Source organism: Amphibalanus amphitrite, unplaced genomic scaffold (genome assembly GCF_019059575.1).
Source record: "Amphibalanus amphitrite isolate SeventyFive unplaced genomic scaffold, NRLGWU_Aamphi_draft 000476F_arrow, whole genome shotgun sequence".
NCBI lineage: Eukaryota > Metazoa > Arthropoda > Thecostraca > Balanomorpha > Balanidae > Amphibalanus > Amphibalanus amphitrite.
Genome location: NW_024881970.1, coordinates 362,099 through 380,495, shown reverse-complemented (window position 1 = coordinate 380,495; position 18,397 = coordinate 362,099). Strand labels below are relative to the sequence as shown.

Genomic DNA, 18,397 nt, shown 5'->3' with positions numbered 1-18,397 from the left:
GATGTTATTTGCTAGTCATTTAGAATGATATTGGTTTGAGCATCACATTACCCCATTGATACGCCATTTATATCGGTGAATGCGTGTGAAAAGCTACAATACGAGTATAATGCGGCTCAAATAATATAGTTTTAACAGTACCGTACTATCAAATACATATATTCATTTTACTTTCCTACCGATTAAACGTTGTCGATTGCTTCCTCTGATGATAAGTCCTGACAGCAGACCATCTCCAACATTGACTATGGAGTGAGCGGTCTGTGTTGTGTCCACGCACTGTGGCTGGAACCACTGGAGGGCGCTCCCCACACGGCGCGAGAGAGCTGGAGCGGCCCCTGAGAGCTGAGCTCCTCCGAGTGAATGCTTCTCGGCTTCTGAAGCCCAGCTCATACCCGGAGGCAGCCTGTCAAAGGCAGAAGCGGTGGACTTTCAACCTCCGGGACCTGTTTATTTGCACTTTACCAAGACGTTCCGCTTGGAGCTGCCATTTGGAGGCCAAAACATAGGTTGAGAGAGCTGTAGTTGCGAACTCAAACAGAAGTCAACAATTTTTTTTTAGATAAGCGTGTGGCGGTGATATAAAAATTACATTTGCATTACAGTTATATTTCTCGCTTTTGTATGCAGAGTTAAGTTACATGCTACTCCAATCGTATTGCAGCTAACCTCTTATTAAAAGCAATATAAATTTAAGGTGCCAGGTATTACAGGAGAGTGTATACTTATCGCCTATCACTTTTAAGTGCTGCATTTCATAAAGCAAAGGACAAAAGAAAAAGAGTGAAAAAGGGTGAAAGAAAGGAGGAGAAAGCAAGGAGATGGAAGGGAAAGAGAGATATAGAGGGACAGATAGAGAGAGAGAGAGAGAGAGAGAGAGAGAGAGAGAGAGAGAGAGAGAGAGAGAGAGAGAGAGAGAGAGAGAGAGAGAGAGAGACTCGTCATAACAAGATATTTTAATCCCTGGCTCCTGCTTCGCTTAAAACATAACAATTTAACATACATTTGCAACTTCGACCCGTATGGAAGACCAGAGTGATGCATTGCAGCTGACCTCCAATATTTCATCAAATTTCCTGTATCTGGGAAACAATTCAGCCGTTCCTCGAGTCATTAATCATGGCGCCTTATTAAAGAAATGCGGGCCGTACGCGGCGCCCCCTCTGTACCAGCAGACCCCCGCTCTGTCCAGGCGGCGAGTAGTGAGCGCCGCCGGCCGGCCGGAAAACTGGCCATGATTCAGGACCGGGCAGCGCGATAGCGGCCACCACCGACAATAAATGTCCACACCGGTCAGGCGGCGACACCCATCAGCGATGACTTATGCGGTTGGAGGCGGCTGACCTCTGCCGTCGTGTTGAAACTGTTGAGATGGGTGTACGGGAGGAATAGCACCCCGCAAATACCAGTCGCGAATACGCGAATACTAGCGTGTCGCCGATTGACCATCTCGGGTGGTATTGGTGTTTGCTCGCCTTCACCGGCTCCATTAACCCCGCGGGTTCTGCGGAGTGGGCTGCAGAGGTCGGCAGGGCCACTCGAAGTCGCCGCTCAGCATATTGCCATGGAGACGAAGAGAGGTGGATGTGTGCACACAATTTGCCCGGAAAGATCGAGTCATTTATATTTCAAGGCGGTGACTGCTGACGCAGAAATATGACGCGGGCTGATATAAAAAGGTTTGCTTCGTATACGTATTAGTGGTGTCAATCGGAACTTGAATCTTCGGAATTCCAATTTGGTCCAATGTCCAGTCCTGAATTTGGCTAGACAATGAGAGCAGGCTTTGGACAACTTTGGACAATCACTTGCTGCACCTCAGCATTTTTATAAAGTAATCGTGTTTAACATTGATTGGCGAATAAAAAGCGCAGAGCTTTCGATATGATTAACACTTTTTTGAGCTGGTAATAGTAAATTAAAAGCAAATTAAATAGCAATGTTAAATGTAAACTATTGTGTAGGTTTCGGACATCTTTGGACAAATGGCTGGCACGGATATTTTTGGACGGACAGTCGACGTAAGTATTGGACATTGGACGGACATTGGGCATACATTTTCTGAAACTGACACAACAAATACGCACGCTGACTGCTGGGGAAGCACTCTGTTGTTTTATTATTTGTCTGCGAGATTGTGGACCCGTTTGCAGGGGCGGATCCAGGAAAACTCCAAGGGGAGGGTCATGAATCGAAGTGGTGCCCCTACCTATACCCAAAATTAAAAACTCAACGGATTTCGTCCACTTCATTTTGGTGGTGCCCCCATTTTCAGTTTTTTCCTTTTTAATTTTTATTTTTAGTCAGTATCTTAACTTTTGCCACAACCACATTTACCAATTGTAAGCAAGTATATATGAATGTGCTATGTGTATATATGTTGTGGACGCTGAGTAGTGAGTACTTACCAGGAACGTTATCAGGTAAGCGAATCGTTGTCAGTCCGACGAACTTGACCCTGGCGTCTAAAGGGTCTGTCCTTGACAGTTCAGGCTTGTCAGGGGCACCAAAGTCCTTCCAGGGACACCACAAACCTGTCAGGGGCACCTACGGCCTTGTAGGGGCGCCACAGGCCCGCCAGGAAGCAGGGGCACCACAGGTCTAGCAAGTATACACGACAGGCCTGTCAGGGGCACAACGGGCCTGTTGGGCCCATGAGCACCCCTAGGGGCAGGGGCACCACAGTCCTTCCAGGGGCACCGCAGGCCTGTGAGGGGCACCAGCGGCCTAGCAGGGGCACCAGTCAACACAGGCCTGCCAGGGGCACCACAAACCTGCCAGGGGCACCAGAGGCCTGCCAGGAGCACCACCGACCTTGCAGGGGTAACTTGGGCCTGTCAGGGTCACCACGGGCCTGTCGAGAGGCACTTCAGGCTTTTCAGGGGCACCATAGTCCTCGGCCGGGCGCAGGGGTAGCAGGGGCACCAGAGGCCTGCCAGGGGCACTACAGGCCTAGCAAGGGCACCACTGGTCTATCAGGGGCACCACGAGCCTGTCATAGCCAGGCATCTCAGGCTTGTCAAGGCCCAGGGGCACCACAGGTCTGTGAGGGGCGCCAGCGACCTAGCAGGGGCACCAGTCAACACAGGTCTGCCAGGGGCGCCACAGACCTGCCAGGGGCACCACAGACCTGCCAGGGGCACCAGAGGTCTGCCAGGGGCACCACCGGCCTCGCAGGGGCACCTTGGGCCTGTGAGGGGCACCACGGGCCTGCCGAGGGGCACTTCAGACTTTTCAGGGGCACCAGTCCTCTTAGGGCGCAGGGGTACCAGCGGCCTAGCAAGGGCACCAGAGGCCTGCCAGGGGCACCACAGGCCTAACAAGGGCACCACGGGCCTGTCAGGGGCACCTCAGGGTTGTCAGGGCCCAGGGACACCACAGTCCTTCCAAGGGCACCGCAAGCCTGTCAGGGGCACCAGAGGCCTGCCAGGGGCACCACAGGCCTGCCAGGGGCACCACAGGCCTGCCAGGGGCACCACAGGCCTAGCAAGGCACCACTGGCCTGTCATGGCCGGGCACCTCAGGCTTGTCAGGGCCCAGGGGCACCACAGTCCTTCCAGGGGCATTACAAGCCTGTCAGGGGCACCAGAGGCCTAGCAAGGGCACCACAGGCCTACCATGGACACCACAGGCCTGCCAGGGGCACCACCGGCCTTGCAGGGGCGCCTCAGGCCTGTCAGGGGCACCACGTCCCTGCCGGGGACACTTCAGGCTTGTCAGGGGCGTTACAGTCCTGTCAGGGCCCAGGGGCACCAGGCCCGTGGTGTCCCTGCTAGGCCTGTGGTGCCCCTGGTGGTCCTGTGGTGCCCCTGTCAGGACTGTGATACCCCTGATAGGCCGGTGGTGCCCCTGGCAGGTCTTTGGGCCCCCGGGCCTCAAGGGGGGGGCCATGACCCATGTGACCCCCCCCCCTTGGATCCGCCCCTGCCCGTTTGGCTCTCAATTCGCCTCTACAATTGCAAACTGGTTGAAAATTAATGTAACCAATTGTGCTCCAAAGCAATCTGGTAGCAAGGCGCGCATATAAAATGACCAAGTTCGTTTGGGGAATGTGTTGTTCCGAGAACCTGTCAGGTCGTTTCATTAGGAACGCAACATTTTCAGCAATGTTTCTCAGGTAGTCAACTTTCCAGCCCCCACAAGACACTTGAAGCGCAATACCTGTCGCCGAAGTACAAAGTTTACAATTGCTGCTCCTTCGACAGAAAACTTCATTTGCCAGAATATTTTCAGACGCTGTCTGGGGAATGCATAACAATAAGTGGCTTCTCAAGCGAGTGCCGTCTGACTTTAAAATACGACCTCGCCTGTCGATGACAGCGCCATTCCCCAACTGATGAGGTCGTATCTCTCGCGACAATCGGATATCGTCGACTGCTTATTTCTTGACCGGGCATGGCAGCGGAGGTGAATTCCCGATCAGCTGGTCGTGTGTGGAACAATACGCTCATGCTAGGAGATAATCTCCCACCGAACGACCGCCACTTGTCACTCGGACTCGTACAGAGCCGCTCATGCGAAAGTGGGATCTTTGCTCGCGGTCGACAGTGACTGGGCACATTTGCTGCCGTGTGACCGAGCCGGCAGTTCAGCGGTCTCGAAATGGACTATAGCTCAACGTATATCGCAGAGAGATGCCACGAACATGCGGGGGCACTGGCGGATGATGTGGCATTAGTTGGTCGATTTGTGGTGCAATGTGGTGCTGTCTCCACGCAGAGAAGCAAATGTACCGATTTTCCAGTAGATGAGGCCACAAGGCCGGAGCCATGACCTTAACAGGACCCGTGAAGCGTACTGGTGTCGCGAAGATTTTATCATATTCTAACTTAAGCTGTCGGGAACTTCCTCCAATCAAGTCGGAGTGTATTATCCGGTTCTGTAGAGCATTGCTAATTTTGAAAGCTAAAATGCTGCCTCCTGATCTTTCATTAAAATACGCATTGACAAAATTATGCATTCTTCGTAATTTTAAATTAAGTACTAGAGTGCACTTATAGACACAAAAACGCATGCGCACACACACTCACAAGCACAGCCCCATCGGTCCTTACCGTAGACGTTGAGTCGGGCTGCGTGCCTCACAGTGCCGGCCGCATTGGAGGCAGCGCACTCGTACAGGCCTCCCTCGGCAGGGGTCACCCGGCTCATGTTGAGGTGACTGAGAACGTCACCACGGTGCACCGTCTGACCGGGCACATACCTGTCAGAGGTCACAGTGACGTCAGAGGTCACCGGGTCACAGAGGTCAGTCGGAGCTGAGTTATGGACAGGTCGGCTCTGAGGAAAAGGTGTCAGTGATGTGCTAAAAACGGTGATTGATGAGATCTAGGACGTCGTCAGCTGTTGTCACTTTGATAGCATTCGGTGTAGCCGGCTGCCCGATAGCATAAAACCACAGCGAATACAGCGAAGGTAAGCGATCCGTAGCGTTACATGTCCATTCATTAGTTCAATATGTTTTTTGTATTGCTGACCATCTACTGATTTACATATCTTCACATCTTCCACGCAAATAAAACCACCTTACAATATAACTTTTCCGCTATCACCTTGCTGACTAGAATCCGTCTATCTGCTCCAGCACAGAAAATCGCCGTAAGGTTTGGTAAACGAATTCCGATGACATATAATAAATAAGCCATTTCTGTGGAGAACGCAAATAAATGGGAGGTAGACACGGGTCGACTTCGCGCCAGAAGCACATCAAGCGATGGCGAGGCATCTGTTTTCCTTCTGTTGATCGAATATGCCTTCCATTATGCAAAGTCGCCTTGGGGCGGCGGCTCCATCAGAAAAAGGCGGCCATCCGTCAAGTCTAATCTGGACGTGTCGTGTTATCATAGGGCGGCGGGAGAGAAATGGTCCGCTGGTCGAGGAACAGGTGCCGAACTGCGCCCGGCGCCGGGCCGGGGGTGTCAGGCGCTCCCCAACAGACCGGCTCACAGGTCCGGGTGGTCGCTCATATCGACTGACGGCAATAGGCGCGATGGGGAAGTAATTCTCGTGTAAGTAGATTATGCACTCGGTGCGATTGAGCTCGCTGATGGGTGCGGTATCAGGATTGCTCGGTGAACACATAAACGTCGCCATAGATAGTTGCTGGCAAGGTTTATCGTCATTTTCAATTCGCTTTAGAGCTTCATGGAAATGATAATAAGGAAAATTAATGTTATTGGAATGTATGCGGACTTTGCGATTGAATGTTAGATATGTTTAATAAAGTTGTATGTAAAGGCCTAGCTCAACTTCTTCGCCAGTCAGTATACTCTGAGTGGCATTCTTCCATTACAAGTTTTCTTCGAAATGACACATATTGCATAACCTAATTGAAAAGCTGTCGTTTAGCCTGCTTGCAAGTTTCTGTGAACGTAAACGTGCTCGGCTTTACCGATTGGCGTATGAGCTGAAAATTGCCTGCACGGTATATGTTGACAAATACACTCAGATTTATCATTCATTCAATGGTAAAGCTCTCAGAGCTTATCTGAGCATCACGAACATAGCGGCCGGTTGTCACAGACGACCCGGCGCAGCTGGTCAGCTGATATTGCTCTCACTAGATGTCACTACCTGCGAGCGCCTGAAATCATACTGCACCGCAATGCTCTACAAATCCGGCGTCCGGGCAATGAACTGAAAAGAGTGCTGGTTTGTAGCTGCTGGGAGCAGTCTTGACAGCACTATAGCGCAGTTCCGGCTAGGCGATGGAACTTTTTGTTTAATTATTGTTTGAGTAAGGTTCACAGTAAAACATGAACTATTAACAAGTTGTGAACATTGTAGGAGAACTTCATACCGTGCAATCAGCGTATGATTGATGCATCAGAGCATCGAATACAATGTAGACCTCGAGAAAAAAATACTCACTATGCCAAAGCGTTGAATTCGCAACAATAAAACTCAATTTTCCGCTGGTTATTTTTGTTGTTGGCAAGTTGTGTAATTGCATGAAGAATGTAGACCATTTTGTTTTCCTTTCACGTATTCACAATGCTATATTTGAAAAGCTTTTAAGCGGAACACTAATAGCTTAGCTCGTATCCTTCTGCAAAACGGAGCGTAGGTATGTCAAATAATATGATAATCTATTAATTGCAGATGGATATTTTAATGGATGCAGCCATGCAATGCTTTACGGTAGCTCTTGGTCATAACATTAAAATTTGCACTCGACTGTTGCCTTTGAAGCTAAATGCGATCAATTAAATAATTAATTATGTAAAAGTTCGTGTGCTCAACCTACCCAGGCCCGTCCTGCAATACCGACAACGTCCACGCCAGGCCAAGATCACACGGTTCATGTTGCGTTACAGATGGGAATACCATGACTCTACACTGAATTATCCAGTCTCAAATTGATCGCACGGTTCACCGAAATGTTCCCATGCAGCATCAATGAGCAAGGAGAATCATAACATCACTTGGCATGTCTAACAAGCGGTAGCACCGGATTTTGTTACGTAACACTTGTAACTTCTGTTGCGGGAAGCCGGAAGTCCGCCACTTTTGTATGGACCGTCGGCTGTCGTGCAGCCTTTGCTCTGAGGAAGTCAGCCGTGACCTTTGGTATCCAAATCCCACGATCGTAACTTTTAGATTTGGGAATCTCTGTGGTTCCAAGCACAACAGGTGATCTCTTACCTGTTGTTTCCTTTTATTATGATCAATCGTGTGTACTATAAGGTTTATTGGTATTTGTGACCTATCACCTGACCTCTCAGACATCCACTAATCCATGTCCTGAAGTCTGCAATCATTCCTATCGCCTATTGACTTCTGCCAAGTGAAATCATTCATCTCTGACCTCCGACCTGAGGTCATCTGTCACTCCCGCCGTCCCCAGCCCGGTCTGACCTGGGGTTGTCGGGCAGCGGCCGTCCGTCCAGGAACCAGGTGATTTGTGGCGTTGGCGAGCCGCGAGCAGAGCACGACAGGCTGGTGGGCCGGCCACTGTCCGTGGTCTGCTTCATAAATGATGACGTCAGCACGGGCGGCGTATCTGGCGGCAGCGGTCGCCGGCCCGGTCAGAGTGCAGTATTCATGGACAGGCCGGCTCGCAGACAGGTGCACTTTTTGCCGGCGGGTCAGAGAAAGGTCGGGTGAGAGTGATGATCGATGATATAGGCTGTTCCTGACCTTCTACCTGATGAACAGGGTGATGGCATGAGTGTTTTTGCGTGATTCATGAACATTTCTGCTAGTAATTCCGTTAATGATGATTAAATTTGAATTGGAAAATGCAAGCAAATAACTAGGGTATGCTGCAAGTTAAATGAGCACAATCAGCTTCATTATCAGTGACAAGTGAGCAATCAACTTGACGTCAGACCACATTGTCTAAATGACCTTCTGTCAGCCATCCCCATCGACGACGGTCGGCAACAGACCCCGTTATTCTGTAAGAAGTGGTGTGTTTGTGTAAGGCTGACAGCAAGGTGCAGTGAGTACCTATAGTGTTGTCACTTGCCAGCGGCACTCGGTATAGTGCTGACATTAGTCAACGGCACTCGGTATAGTGCTGCCACTTGCCAGCGGTACTCGGTATACTGCTGACATTAGTCAGCGGTACTCGGTACTCACTCCCAACGGAGATGGCCGCCACGGCCTGGGCCTCCTCTCGCAAAGTTCCGTCAGCACCGTTCCCCACCAGGCACTGGTAAACGCCGGCGTGCTCGGGCCGTAGTCGCTCCACGCGCCACACTGACCCGTCCGCGCTCAGGTCAGAGGTCAGCGGCCTCGTGTCCTTGAGCCAGGTCACCGGTCCGTGAGGCCCTCTGCGTGGCAACAGATCGATATCAGGGAATGTCCAGGGCGGAGATTCCTAATGTAAGTACATACATAAATACGTATTTACGTAATCTACGTGATTTACGTGGTCTATATCGTGATCTATGTATCTATGTGGCTCTGTTTATTGATTTTCTGCTCGCCTTGTACCTGGTAAAGTGCACACTTTTCATAAATCATGTCATAGTATACCATTGCTCTGACCGGAGCATTGGGCATTCATCATTTGTGCAATCATATTATTCCACCATAAATGCATGCTCCACTACCAATTCCTTCCAGTGCCTAGAGCTGGTGATATTTGCGGGAAATCCCGTCCTCGAAAATGCGGTACTGCACATTGATTGGAGATACAGTTCTTTCCCACTTGCACGTTTCAGACGCAAAACTGCACATTATTAACATCTGAAACATTTCACAGGGAAATACCGACGCTGCTGAATGAATGAAAACCCCTCACGAATGTAGCGACAGGCTTCTGACACCTGCACCGCCCTGACGAGCGCGGATGTCTGCAGTTTTCCAGTACGGGCCACTGACGAACAATCGTGAACGTTATCGTGCTGTCACCGACGTGTTGAGCACGTAGGACATACGGCCTCTTTCAGCGCAAAATGACGCGATAATAAGGCAGTTATAAGCACCACCTAAGCGTGGTACTGCTATGCAACGGTCAATCGAAGCATGTGCACTGTAAGCAGCTTAAGGATAGTCAGTACAGTGCAGTGGTGCTTGTAGCTATTTAACATGGAATATACGACCCACCTATCCAGCAACGCATACCCACTAAACGAAGGCTATAATTAGAAAATAAACAATACAATCAAATGTTTTCTAAGTTACTTTTTCTGGTGAGCGATAGCTTCCTTTTCCTTTTCTTTTTTGCATCCACGAGAAGGCGATTTTCAAACGACATAAATTGAATGGTTGCATCAGCAGTCAGCACCTAATTGTTTCGGAAACGGATGCTAGAAACTCATAAGTGACTACACATTTTTAGGCGCAATTTCAAAAATTTAAAGACCAAATTCAAAAAGTTTACATTCAAAATGCACGTGAACGTTTTGAATTTGGTCTTTAAGTTTTTGAAATTGCGCCTAAAATGCTGTAGATTGCATTTCTGAAAACTATTCACTTGCCATGTCTAGATAAATCAGACACACCTAAGTAAATTAGATGGAAAACTCAATGCGGTGTAGAACACCGAGCGCAAAACATTTGCTGTTTAGCCGAAACGTAACACGAGTCTGCTTACCTCGCTCTGGCTCTTGTTTTGTGTTGCCATTTCAATTATTTGCTACGGTGCAGCTACAAAGTGGTGCTCGGGGGCAATGGTACTCTCTTGTCATTTACGCTCGGATAATATTCCTTTCCTGCCGCCAGAAATTGGCCTGGCCGCAGCTGCTCTGCGCCGAATTAAGTGCGCCACTAAATTAGATAAGCACAGTTGGCCGGATATTTGGCATGGTGAGGAGCCAGCTACTTCATTAGGCGCTGGGCTAATGCGAGGACAATGCCTCATTAATGGCTCGTACCTCCCGAGTCCCGGCTGACAAAGTTATCTCCCGTCATGCAGTCCGGGCAAACTTTGTCGCGGCCGCGACCCCGCTGTCTCGTTCACATCGTCTGGGACTTGGGCGGCTGAATTAGAGCAGCGTCGGTACCCGGGCAAACTGCAGGTCAGAGCGACCCTTCCGGCGGTACCTTCAGCTTGTCACAACATCCTGCAGCTAAAATGGCCTCACTGCATAGCTGGAACATTGTTCTTTGATTGACGGTCAATGTATTCTTCAGTGTAGCAGCTTTATGTCATGTAAATGCGAGGTTCAATCGATGCAAATGGCGTATTCAAGAAAGCTTGAAACGGAGTTTAAGGAATATATCGTAATTAGAATATACATCTACGGGGTAAACAATAAAATAAAATCGAATGTTGTTGCAATATAAGAACATTTGATTATTTTTGGGTGATGCTTTTAGAAAACCCCACACAAATTGTCCTGTGTCAAGGGCTAAAAATTGCCTGATAAGGCTATGGGTCGATGTGATGTGACATTTTCATGTATAAATTGGTTTCGATAGCCAAAAATCAATACATTGACACCTGGATAACGACACATGAAATGCATCTTAACCTGCAAAATGTGCGGCCAGCACCATCTGAATAGGCCGCTATTCGGTCCGCTACTCGGAATGGCCTGAGCTGCAACAACTGTGACATGAACAATATGTAGCTGCTAGCTATGGCTTTGCATTGACACCATGCACCGGAAGAAGGTGTCTTTGTATGATACACGAAGCAGTTATGGTGTATCTTTCGGTTGAATTGTGGGTCATGGCGCAGCTGTGACCGATAGGTGTAAGGTGAATAAAAACAATGAGCTAACATAAGCCAAGCTAATAGCTGCAGTTTTCTTAACAATTCTTAATGTTTTTTTTTTGTTTTTTTTTTGCTTCCATAGATGTTCTCACCCGTGCACTGAACAGGAGAGTTTGGCCTCGGCTCCGACATCCACCGTGGCGTGGTTCGGGGTCAAGGTCACGTGCAGCGGCGAGATGACCTTGACAGTGACCTTGACCTCGGAGGGCCCATGGACGTTGGCGGCGCGGCACAGGTAGGCTCCCGAGTCGCGCCGTTGGGCCGGCTTCAGCGTTAGCACGGGGCCGTGCTGCACGGCTGTCACGGAGAGGCCGTCTTCGGAGACCTTCATCCACCTAGCCGGGAAAAACACACGGGGTATAGTGAGAGAAGGGAGCAGGAAACATAGGTACTGCAAGCCGCAAGGGCACACACATCACATATTCAGTCGAAACTTAAACAAGATCAGTGCATTTATTTTCTAACATCGAGCATAGGTGAAAAACAGTTTGATGGTAGGATGGCATCGTTTTGCCCACATTTATATTGCATTGGACTTTCTGGCTTGGTCGAACAGAACACAATTCATTCTAATATCATAAAAATATAAAACGTGTTCGATTGTCCATGCTGTTTGCACGAGGACGGTCCTCTCTAAGACTCGTTCTAATTGGGCGAGCAGCGCCGACGCATCAGCTCATCACCGCCCACTGGCTGAGATATCGTGCGTCGTCGGCAGCACGAGCTCCCGATCTGACTAAACCCCCCATCGGCAGGGTCTGAGGAGGCCACCAATTGCCAATCAGGGCCGCACCCTCCAAATACGCCCCGAAAGAGCACCGTCAGCTGATTCGCTGCTCGGTCTGACGCCGGACCAGCGTTCTCCCTCTCTGCGATACTCGGTGAGGCATGAGAGACTCTCTCAGAGCCTGTCCGGCTGATCAGGGGCGGAGCGGACGAGCCGTGGAGTTCCGTGTCCTGCCACACACCCTTCGTGCTGTTGCCATCGTCAAGCATTCCCTCTGACGGTCAGTCTAGCTAGACTGGGGACCGCCACTGACCGGTATGGCATCCCCGTCCCCTATCGGCCCTAGGGGGTGCTACCATGTCTGCCCTGGAGAGGTCGTTGCCTCTCTCCCTCCCTGGGGGCGGCGTGACGACAGATTGGCCCCCAGGCGGTGCTAGGGCCACTGCGGAGAGACAATGGGACGCGTCGACCGGGCCACTGAAGGCGATATTGGCCGGTGGAGGCGGACGGGAGAGCTGGGAGAGGTGGAGAGAGGACAGGAGTGCTGGGAGAGAGCGAGAGAGAGAGGGGCGGAGAGAGAGAGAGGGGCGGAGAGAGAGAGAGAGAGAGAGAGAGAGAGAGAGAGAGAGAGAGAGAGAGAGAGAGAGAGAGAGAGAGAGAGAGAGAGAGAGCGGATGAGGTGAGGCAGAGGTAGGAGGGCGCAGGGGAGAGGAGCACCGTAGACAGAGTGGCGTGTGCACCAGGTAAGTACGTTAATCTGTGTAAGTACCAAACTGACGTCGCAGCGCCAAAACCGTCCCCCACCAGTACCGACCGGACGGTGTGAGATGAGCGCTATCCAGCGTCGCATTGATGAGTTATGAGCGTTCAGGGATTCAGGCCGGCCGAGATTGCGCCGTCAGTCGACATGTCGGACGAAATTGCACAGGCAAAGAGAGCTCCAGAGTCATTTGTAGGTGAACGATTGGGGAAATGACGGGGCTGACAGGTCAAATAAGTCTGTCTGTGCTCCGATAATACAGAGACGAGATTCAAAGGGACGCAGTTTTACAAGGAAAATAGAAGCTTATATGGAACAGGATGCTATTCGAATTCGACGAAACGGCCTGTGTGTAGTTGCTCATCTTTTTTTCTAAAAATGACTTTGAATAGTGACAATCGAAAGATACCTATGCTTGAAGCTTATGCCAATGCTGAAAGCTTAGCGAATGATAAAAACTGGTATACATTTTATAAAATAGCAATTGAGTTAGGTAGTAACAAAATTAATCAATCAAACAATCAAATACCAAATCACGTAAACATTCAACGAACTAACTATGTCAGCATCAAGAACAATTGTCTGCTATCCATCCACCCATTCATACAATGTCATATACTCATCCCAGTTTAAGCACGACACATACCGAACATCCGCCGGCGGCTGTGAGGAGACCACGCAGGGCACCACCAGCGTGTCACCCTCTCTGACGGCCTCCTCTCTCCTCAGAACGGCGACCTGGGGCGCGTCAGGCGGCGGTTGATCTGCCGGACGATCAGGGAGCGCCAGAAGCCGTTAGAAACGAGCACGCGTGGTCAGGGGATGACAGAAGCCGTTAGGAACGAGCACGGATGGTCAGGGAGCGCCAGAGGCCGTTAGAAACGAGCACCAGTGGCGCAGCCAGGGGGGGGGGGTCAGAGGGTCAGCTGACCCCCCCGAAATTTTTGTCAGGGGCCCGCTCGAGAGAGAGAGAGAGAGAGAGAGAGAGAGAGAGAGAGAGGGAGAGAGAGAGAGAGAGAGAGAGAGAGAGAGAGAGAGAGAGAGAGAGAGAGAGAGAGAGAGAGAGAGAGAGAGAGAGAGAGAAAGAGAGGAGAGAGGTCCTAATCTAATCGGACGAGCCCGCTTCGAGAAATGCCTACAGATGCGGGGACACCACAGATGAGGGGTCGGCCTGGGGCCCCAGGTGGACGGGCCCGGGCCCCGGGTGGATGGGGCCCGGGTCCCCGGGAGAACGGGCACGGGCCCCCGGGAGAACGGGCCCGGGCCCCCGGGAGAACGGGCCCGGGCCCCCTGGGTAGATGGGACCCTGGCCCCCTGTGGTTGGGTCCGGGCCCCCGGGTGAATAGGGCCCGGGCCCCCGGTGGATGGGGCCCGGGCCCCCCGGTGGATGGGTCCGAGCCACCGGGAGAACGTGCCCCGAGCCCCGGGTGGACGGGGCCCGGACCCCCGGTTGGATGGGCCCCGGGAGAACGGGCCCGGGCCCCCTGGGTGGATGGGGCCGGGCCCCCGGGTGGATTGGGCCCGGGCCCCCGGGAGAACGGGCCCGGGCCCCCTGGGTGGATGGGGCCCGGGCCCCTCGGTGGATGGGTCCGGGCCCCCGGGAGAACGAGACCCGGGCTCCTGGTGGGTGGGCCCCGGAGCCCCGGGTGGACGGGGCCCGGAGCCCAGGTGGACGTGGCCCGGCCCCGGGCCACCGTGTGGAGAGGGCTCGGGCCCCCGTGTGGATAGGGCCCGGGCCCCCGGGTAAATGGGGCCCGCTAGGGTGACCCTCCTGCTCCGCAACGCGAATTAGGGGTGTTTTCGATTGGTGGGCGTTTGGTTGGTCTTGTGTCTGTGGGTTATGTATCCATTTCGGTCGACACAGGCCATTTTGCGTCCTTCGACGGCACAAGGGAGGGAGGGTACGACCCCCCTGTTTGGCCCATGATCAAGCTAGAGCTTCGCGGAAAAGGCGAGCGTGTTGCCCGTGACCAGAGGAAGCCGATGATACCCAATTTTAAGGTCCTAGGTCATTGGTCGACCTTCCAGGTCAGGTCAATGACCCAATAGTCGGGAAAATCGGGACCTGTTAGAACGTCGTAAAATGTGGCTGCTATAGGGTTTTCGGGGTGCTGGTCAAGAATATTATGTTGGTTTTGATCACAGATGATGTTTTTATGCATTTAGGCCAGGTCGGGTCAGGTCAACCAGTAGGGGTCCTGCCGGGTATTCGTTATCTAGGTACGTGTCAACCGCCTCTGACAGCTTCGTAACATGTTACGAAGGCACCAAAGCTACTTCTTAAATGTTGAAATGGTTGCTAAATTCGAATTCAGCTCCAAAAAACTAGCCTAGAAACATGCATAATTTGAAAAGTGCACCGTGGTCATCATAGGTCAATGACCTGACCTGACCTTCAGGTGACATTGACATCCACCTTATGTATGGAAGCAACATCAAATCACGAACGCTTGAAACCACAAAAGGACTGCAAACGCGCGGCTAATGCAAGCCGGCATATACGCCGAACTGGGATTCTGGCCAAACATGGTCTAGGAAAGTACCATAGGTAGGAAAGTAGGTCGGTCAAAGGTCATTTGGGTCAGGGTCATGAATTTTCACGTAATGAAGAAGAATCAGTACAATGTACTACAGCAGCCAATAGATGACTTAGGACAGGCACATTGGGACTTGTCCGACAGAAGCAGGCAACAGTTCCGGTTGCATACCTATCCTATATGCTATGCAGTATGCATATTGCGGAAGGGGTACATTCCATCCTCGAAAGATACGAATTCGTACGTCATAGTAACACATTTCTGTCGTGGTCAATTTGCGTAAAAATTGAACAGCGGGTGATTACCGAGCTATTGTTCTATCCAACTTTTCTGATTCAAACTCGCTCAGGGTTATCGTGCAGGTAAAGGGGGCCCGCTCAGCAGAATGTGTATGAAATATGGAGAGATTCTGAAAAAATGGGTGGGGGGCCCGCACACTAGGGGGCCCGCTTTGGAGGCGATGACCCCCCCGAAACGAAATCCTGGCTGCGCCACTGACGAGCACTCATGTTTTGTAAGTGAGGGTCACGGTGAAAATGTAAAATTATGTGCATAAACGCCTACGCAATGCGCAGTATGAAAAATTAATCCCATTGTAGAGAAGTTTTGCACATGAAAGGCGATGGAAATGTTAGCTCAGTTATGCTCAGTTCAGTTAGAAGTTCGACTGTCAAATGCTCCGTCAACCCTACCATAGAATGTCAACCAGACACAATGGCGAATACAGGAGCCACTTTCAGCGGTGGAATGGCTCCGCCAATCTTCTGTCCATGTCAAACGACTCCTAACGTCTGCGCTCACGACGGGCCGCCCCGCCCACCCCCGTTCCAACAGACACTGACTGGAACGGATAGTAACCCTCGCCCAGCCCACCCCTCCTCCACACGTGGTCCATATCGTCCACGTGTTGGCGCGTCACGTGCCCTCGGGGAGTTGATGGTGCATAAGTTGGCACGTGGCTGTCAATAACCGACCCGGAGGAGTTCCAGCAGCGCCGTGTTAGAACAGACGCAGCTCGTCTCCGGGAACCCAGCGCCTATGTTGAGAGCAGCCCGTCGTCCTCCAATACTGAGGTACCGCGCTCTGCACTGAACAAAAATAAATAACACTGGCGCCCGTCAGCACGTATTGCCGCATGCCGTAAGAAACAAAATTAAGGAAAAAAGCAAACACGTATTGCAAGCGCAATCTCAATCACAATAGTCTTTTCCCGAACAGGGATTGAAATGCTCAGTCTAGCATCGAATCAAAAGCGGGAAATGGCCTGCAGTATGAAGTCAATCTTACCCACAGACGAAACACATTGAACATTCCACTTATCCACGCGAGTGAGCAAAATAAAGAGTGAAAGAATCACAGTCAACCATGCATCAACAAAGAACACCCATTTTATTCCAAGCTACATAAATACGTTCTTCGATGACAGCTATAAAAGCTGAATTACTTCTGAGTAAAGAATGTGAGATCCTATTTCTTCCTCTCACGCAACGTTTAGAAATACGAGCTCAGTTATTACACTCATCAGCGCTATAATCATTGTTCAGGGCCAGGCTCGGGACAGCAAATCTGAAAGGAAATTGGCCTGTTACAGATGAGTTCGTATCGACATCCACTGACAAATTACACATCGACCTGGCCTGGGACCGACACCGAAATTCGTCAGCACCACCGACTGGCTAGCTAATTACGATATTGGTTTTGTATTGCCCAATGCACTCGCATGATGGCTGTTTATTTGCACCATTGGCATCCGAGACAAAGTGAAATCGGATTCAGGAGAGTGAAGTAAATTACGTTAATAGGCTTACAGAAATCGGGTATTGTCGGCGGGCTGTTTCTGATGAATGAGATAATAACTCAGAAGCAAATTACCATCCGTTGCAGCAGGAGTCCACGTAGGATAGTTTCGTGATTAGTCTCAACAACTATCATCAGTAAAGATTCTAATGATCAAACCACCCACATCTCATCCACCCACCTCTCGGAATTTCGTTCATTAAAAAAAAATCGACATAGAATGCAGCAAACGAGCAACTGTAACAAAGACCCGTATGTATTCCCTACAGCTAGTCGTCGGTAAATCGATCTAGTGTTCCGGGCGGTTCTGGCAGGAGCACACTGCCACTCATGTCTCCATCCGTGCCATGACCTTCTCCTGAAACCTTTCCACGGCGCGCCGGACCGTGGCGGAGTCCAGGGTCAACCGGTCCCCCGGGGTCGGCGTGGGGGCGGGGTAAGACGGTAGCAACGATCGGGTCGGGTCTGTTCGGGGCATAGTCGAGTCGAGCTGGGCCGAGTCTGTCGGGGGTTTGGTGGGACTAAGTCTGGTCGAGTCGGGCTGACTTTCGTCATGTCAAGTGAAGCGGGACTGGGTCGGACCATGTTTGGTCCGGTCGGGTCCGATTGGGCCAGCTCTGCAAATAGTTGGGTCGTATCTGATCTGATCTGATTGTCCAGTCTAGTCGAGTCAGTTCCTCACCTCGGTATGGCCATCTTGGTCGTTGCGCTGGTGCTCCCGCCCCTGTTGTGTGGGGTGTTCCGGTGTGTGCCCGAGAAGGGTCCCTGGAGATGCCACTGCCGTGTCCTGCCCTCCGGCGCGGTGGTCGGACGCTGAATTCCTGGTCCTTTGGTGGGCAGTTGGGGTCGGACGCCAATACACGCTGGAACGCCGAACGCTACGGTCGCGTCTCACAGTCGTGTTGGGACTGATCCGCGTCAGATGGGAGCGGGTCTGGTCAAGTCTGGTCGGTCCGGGTCTGGTCTGGTCGGGTCTGGCCAGGTCTCCGTCAGCTCCTTACCTCGTATGACCACCTTGGCCGCGTTGGAGCTGAGCCGCGTTTGTCCGGTGACCGTGTTGACCACTCGACACCGGAACGTGTGCCCCTGATCGGCCTCTGGGGCGCGCAGCAGCAGCTCACCGCTCGGAAGCATCACATACCGACCGTCTGTGGAACAGAGACCGTTCGTCAGGACCACCCGATATGAATCTACAGGCTGGCAATACTCTGTGGATTGACACCAGACGCTGAATCCGCACTCTGCAGTCCACTGATAAATGTGGAGAGCAGCCCACCACATAGTCGCCAGGTGCGGAGCATCTGGACCGCTCCAACAGACTCCAGTGGCATTTGCGGAGCCTGGCTAACGCTCCCAGAGCCCGGTTTGATAAGTGGGCTCGGCCCCGGAGCCTCCAGAGCTCTCGG

The 18,397-nt window shown here is 51.5% G+C and overlaps 1 protein-coding gene across 1 annotated transcript in view; it reads right to left on the bottom strand.

Moving 5' to 3' along the window:
* LOC122392250 (Down syndrome cell adhesion molecule-like protein Dscam2) overlaps window positions 1-18,397 on the bottom strand; it is a 118,303-nt gene that overhangs the window by 79,307 nt on the left and 20,599 nt on the right. The window contains exons 5-10 of the mRNA XM_043386918.1: window positions 17,993-18,139; window positions 13,304-13,421; window positions 11,263-11,505; window positions 8,584-8,777; window positions 7,858-8,002; window positions 5,055-5,203 (exon numbers count right to left, since the gene is read on the bottom strand). Of these exons, the coding sequence (XP_043242853.1) occupies window positions 5,055-5,203; window positions 7,858-8,002; window positions 8,584-8,777; window positions 11,263-11,505; window positions 13,304-13,421; window positions 17,993-18,139 (996 nt within the window). The remainder of the gene's footprint in view (window positions 1-5,054; window positions 5,204-7,857; window positions 8,003-8,583; window positions 8,778-11,262; window positions 11,506-13,303; window positions 13,422-17,992; window positions 18,140-18,397) is intronic.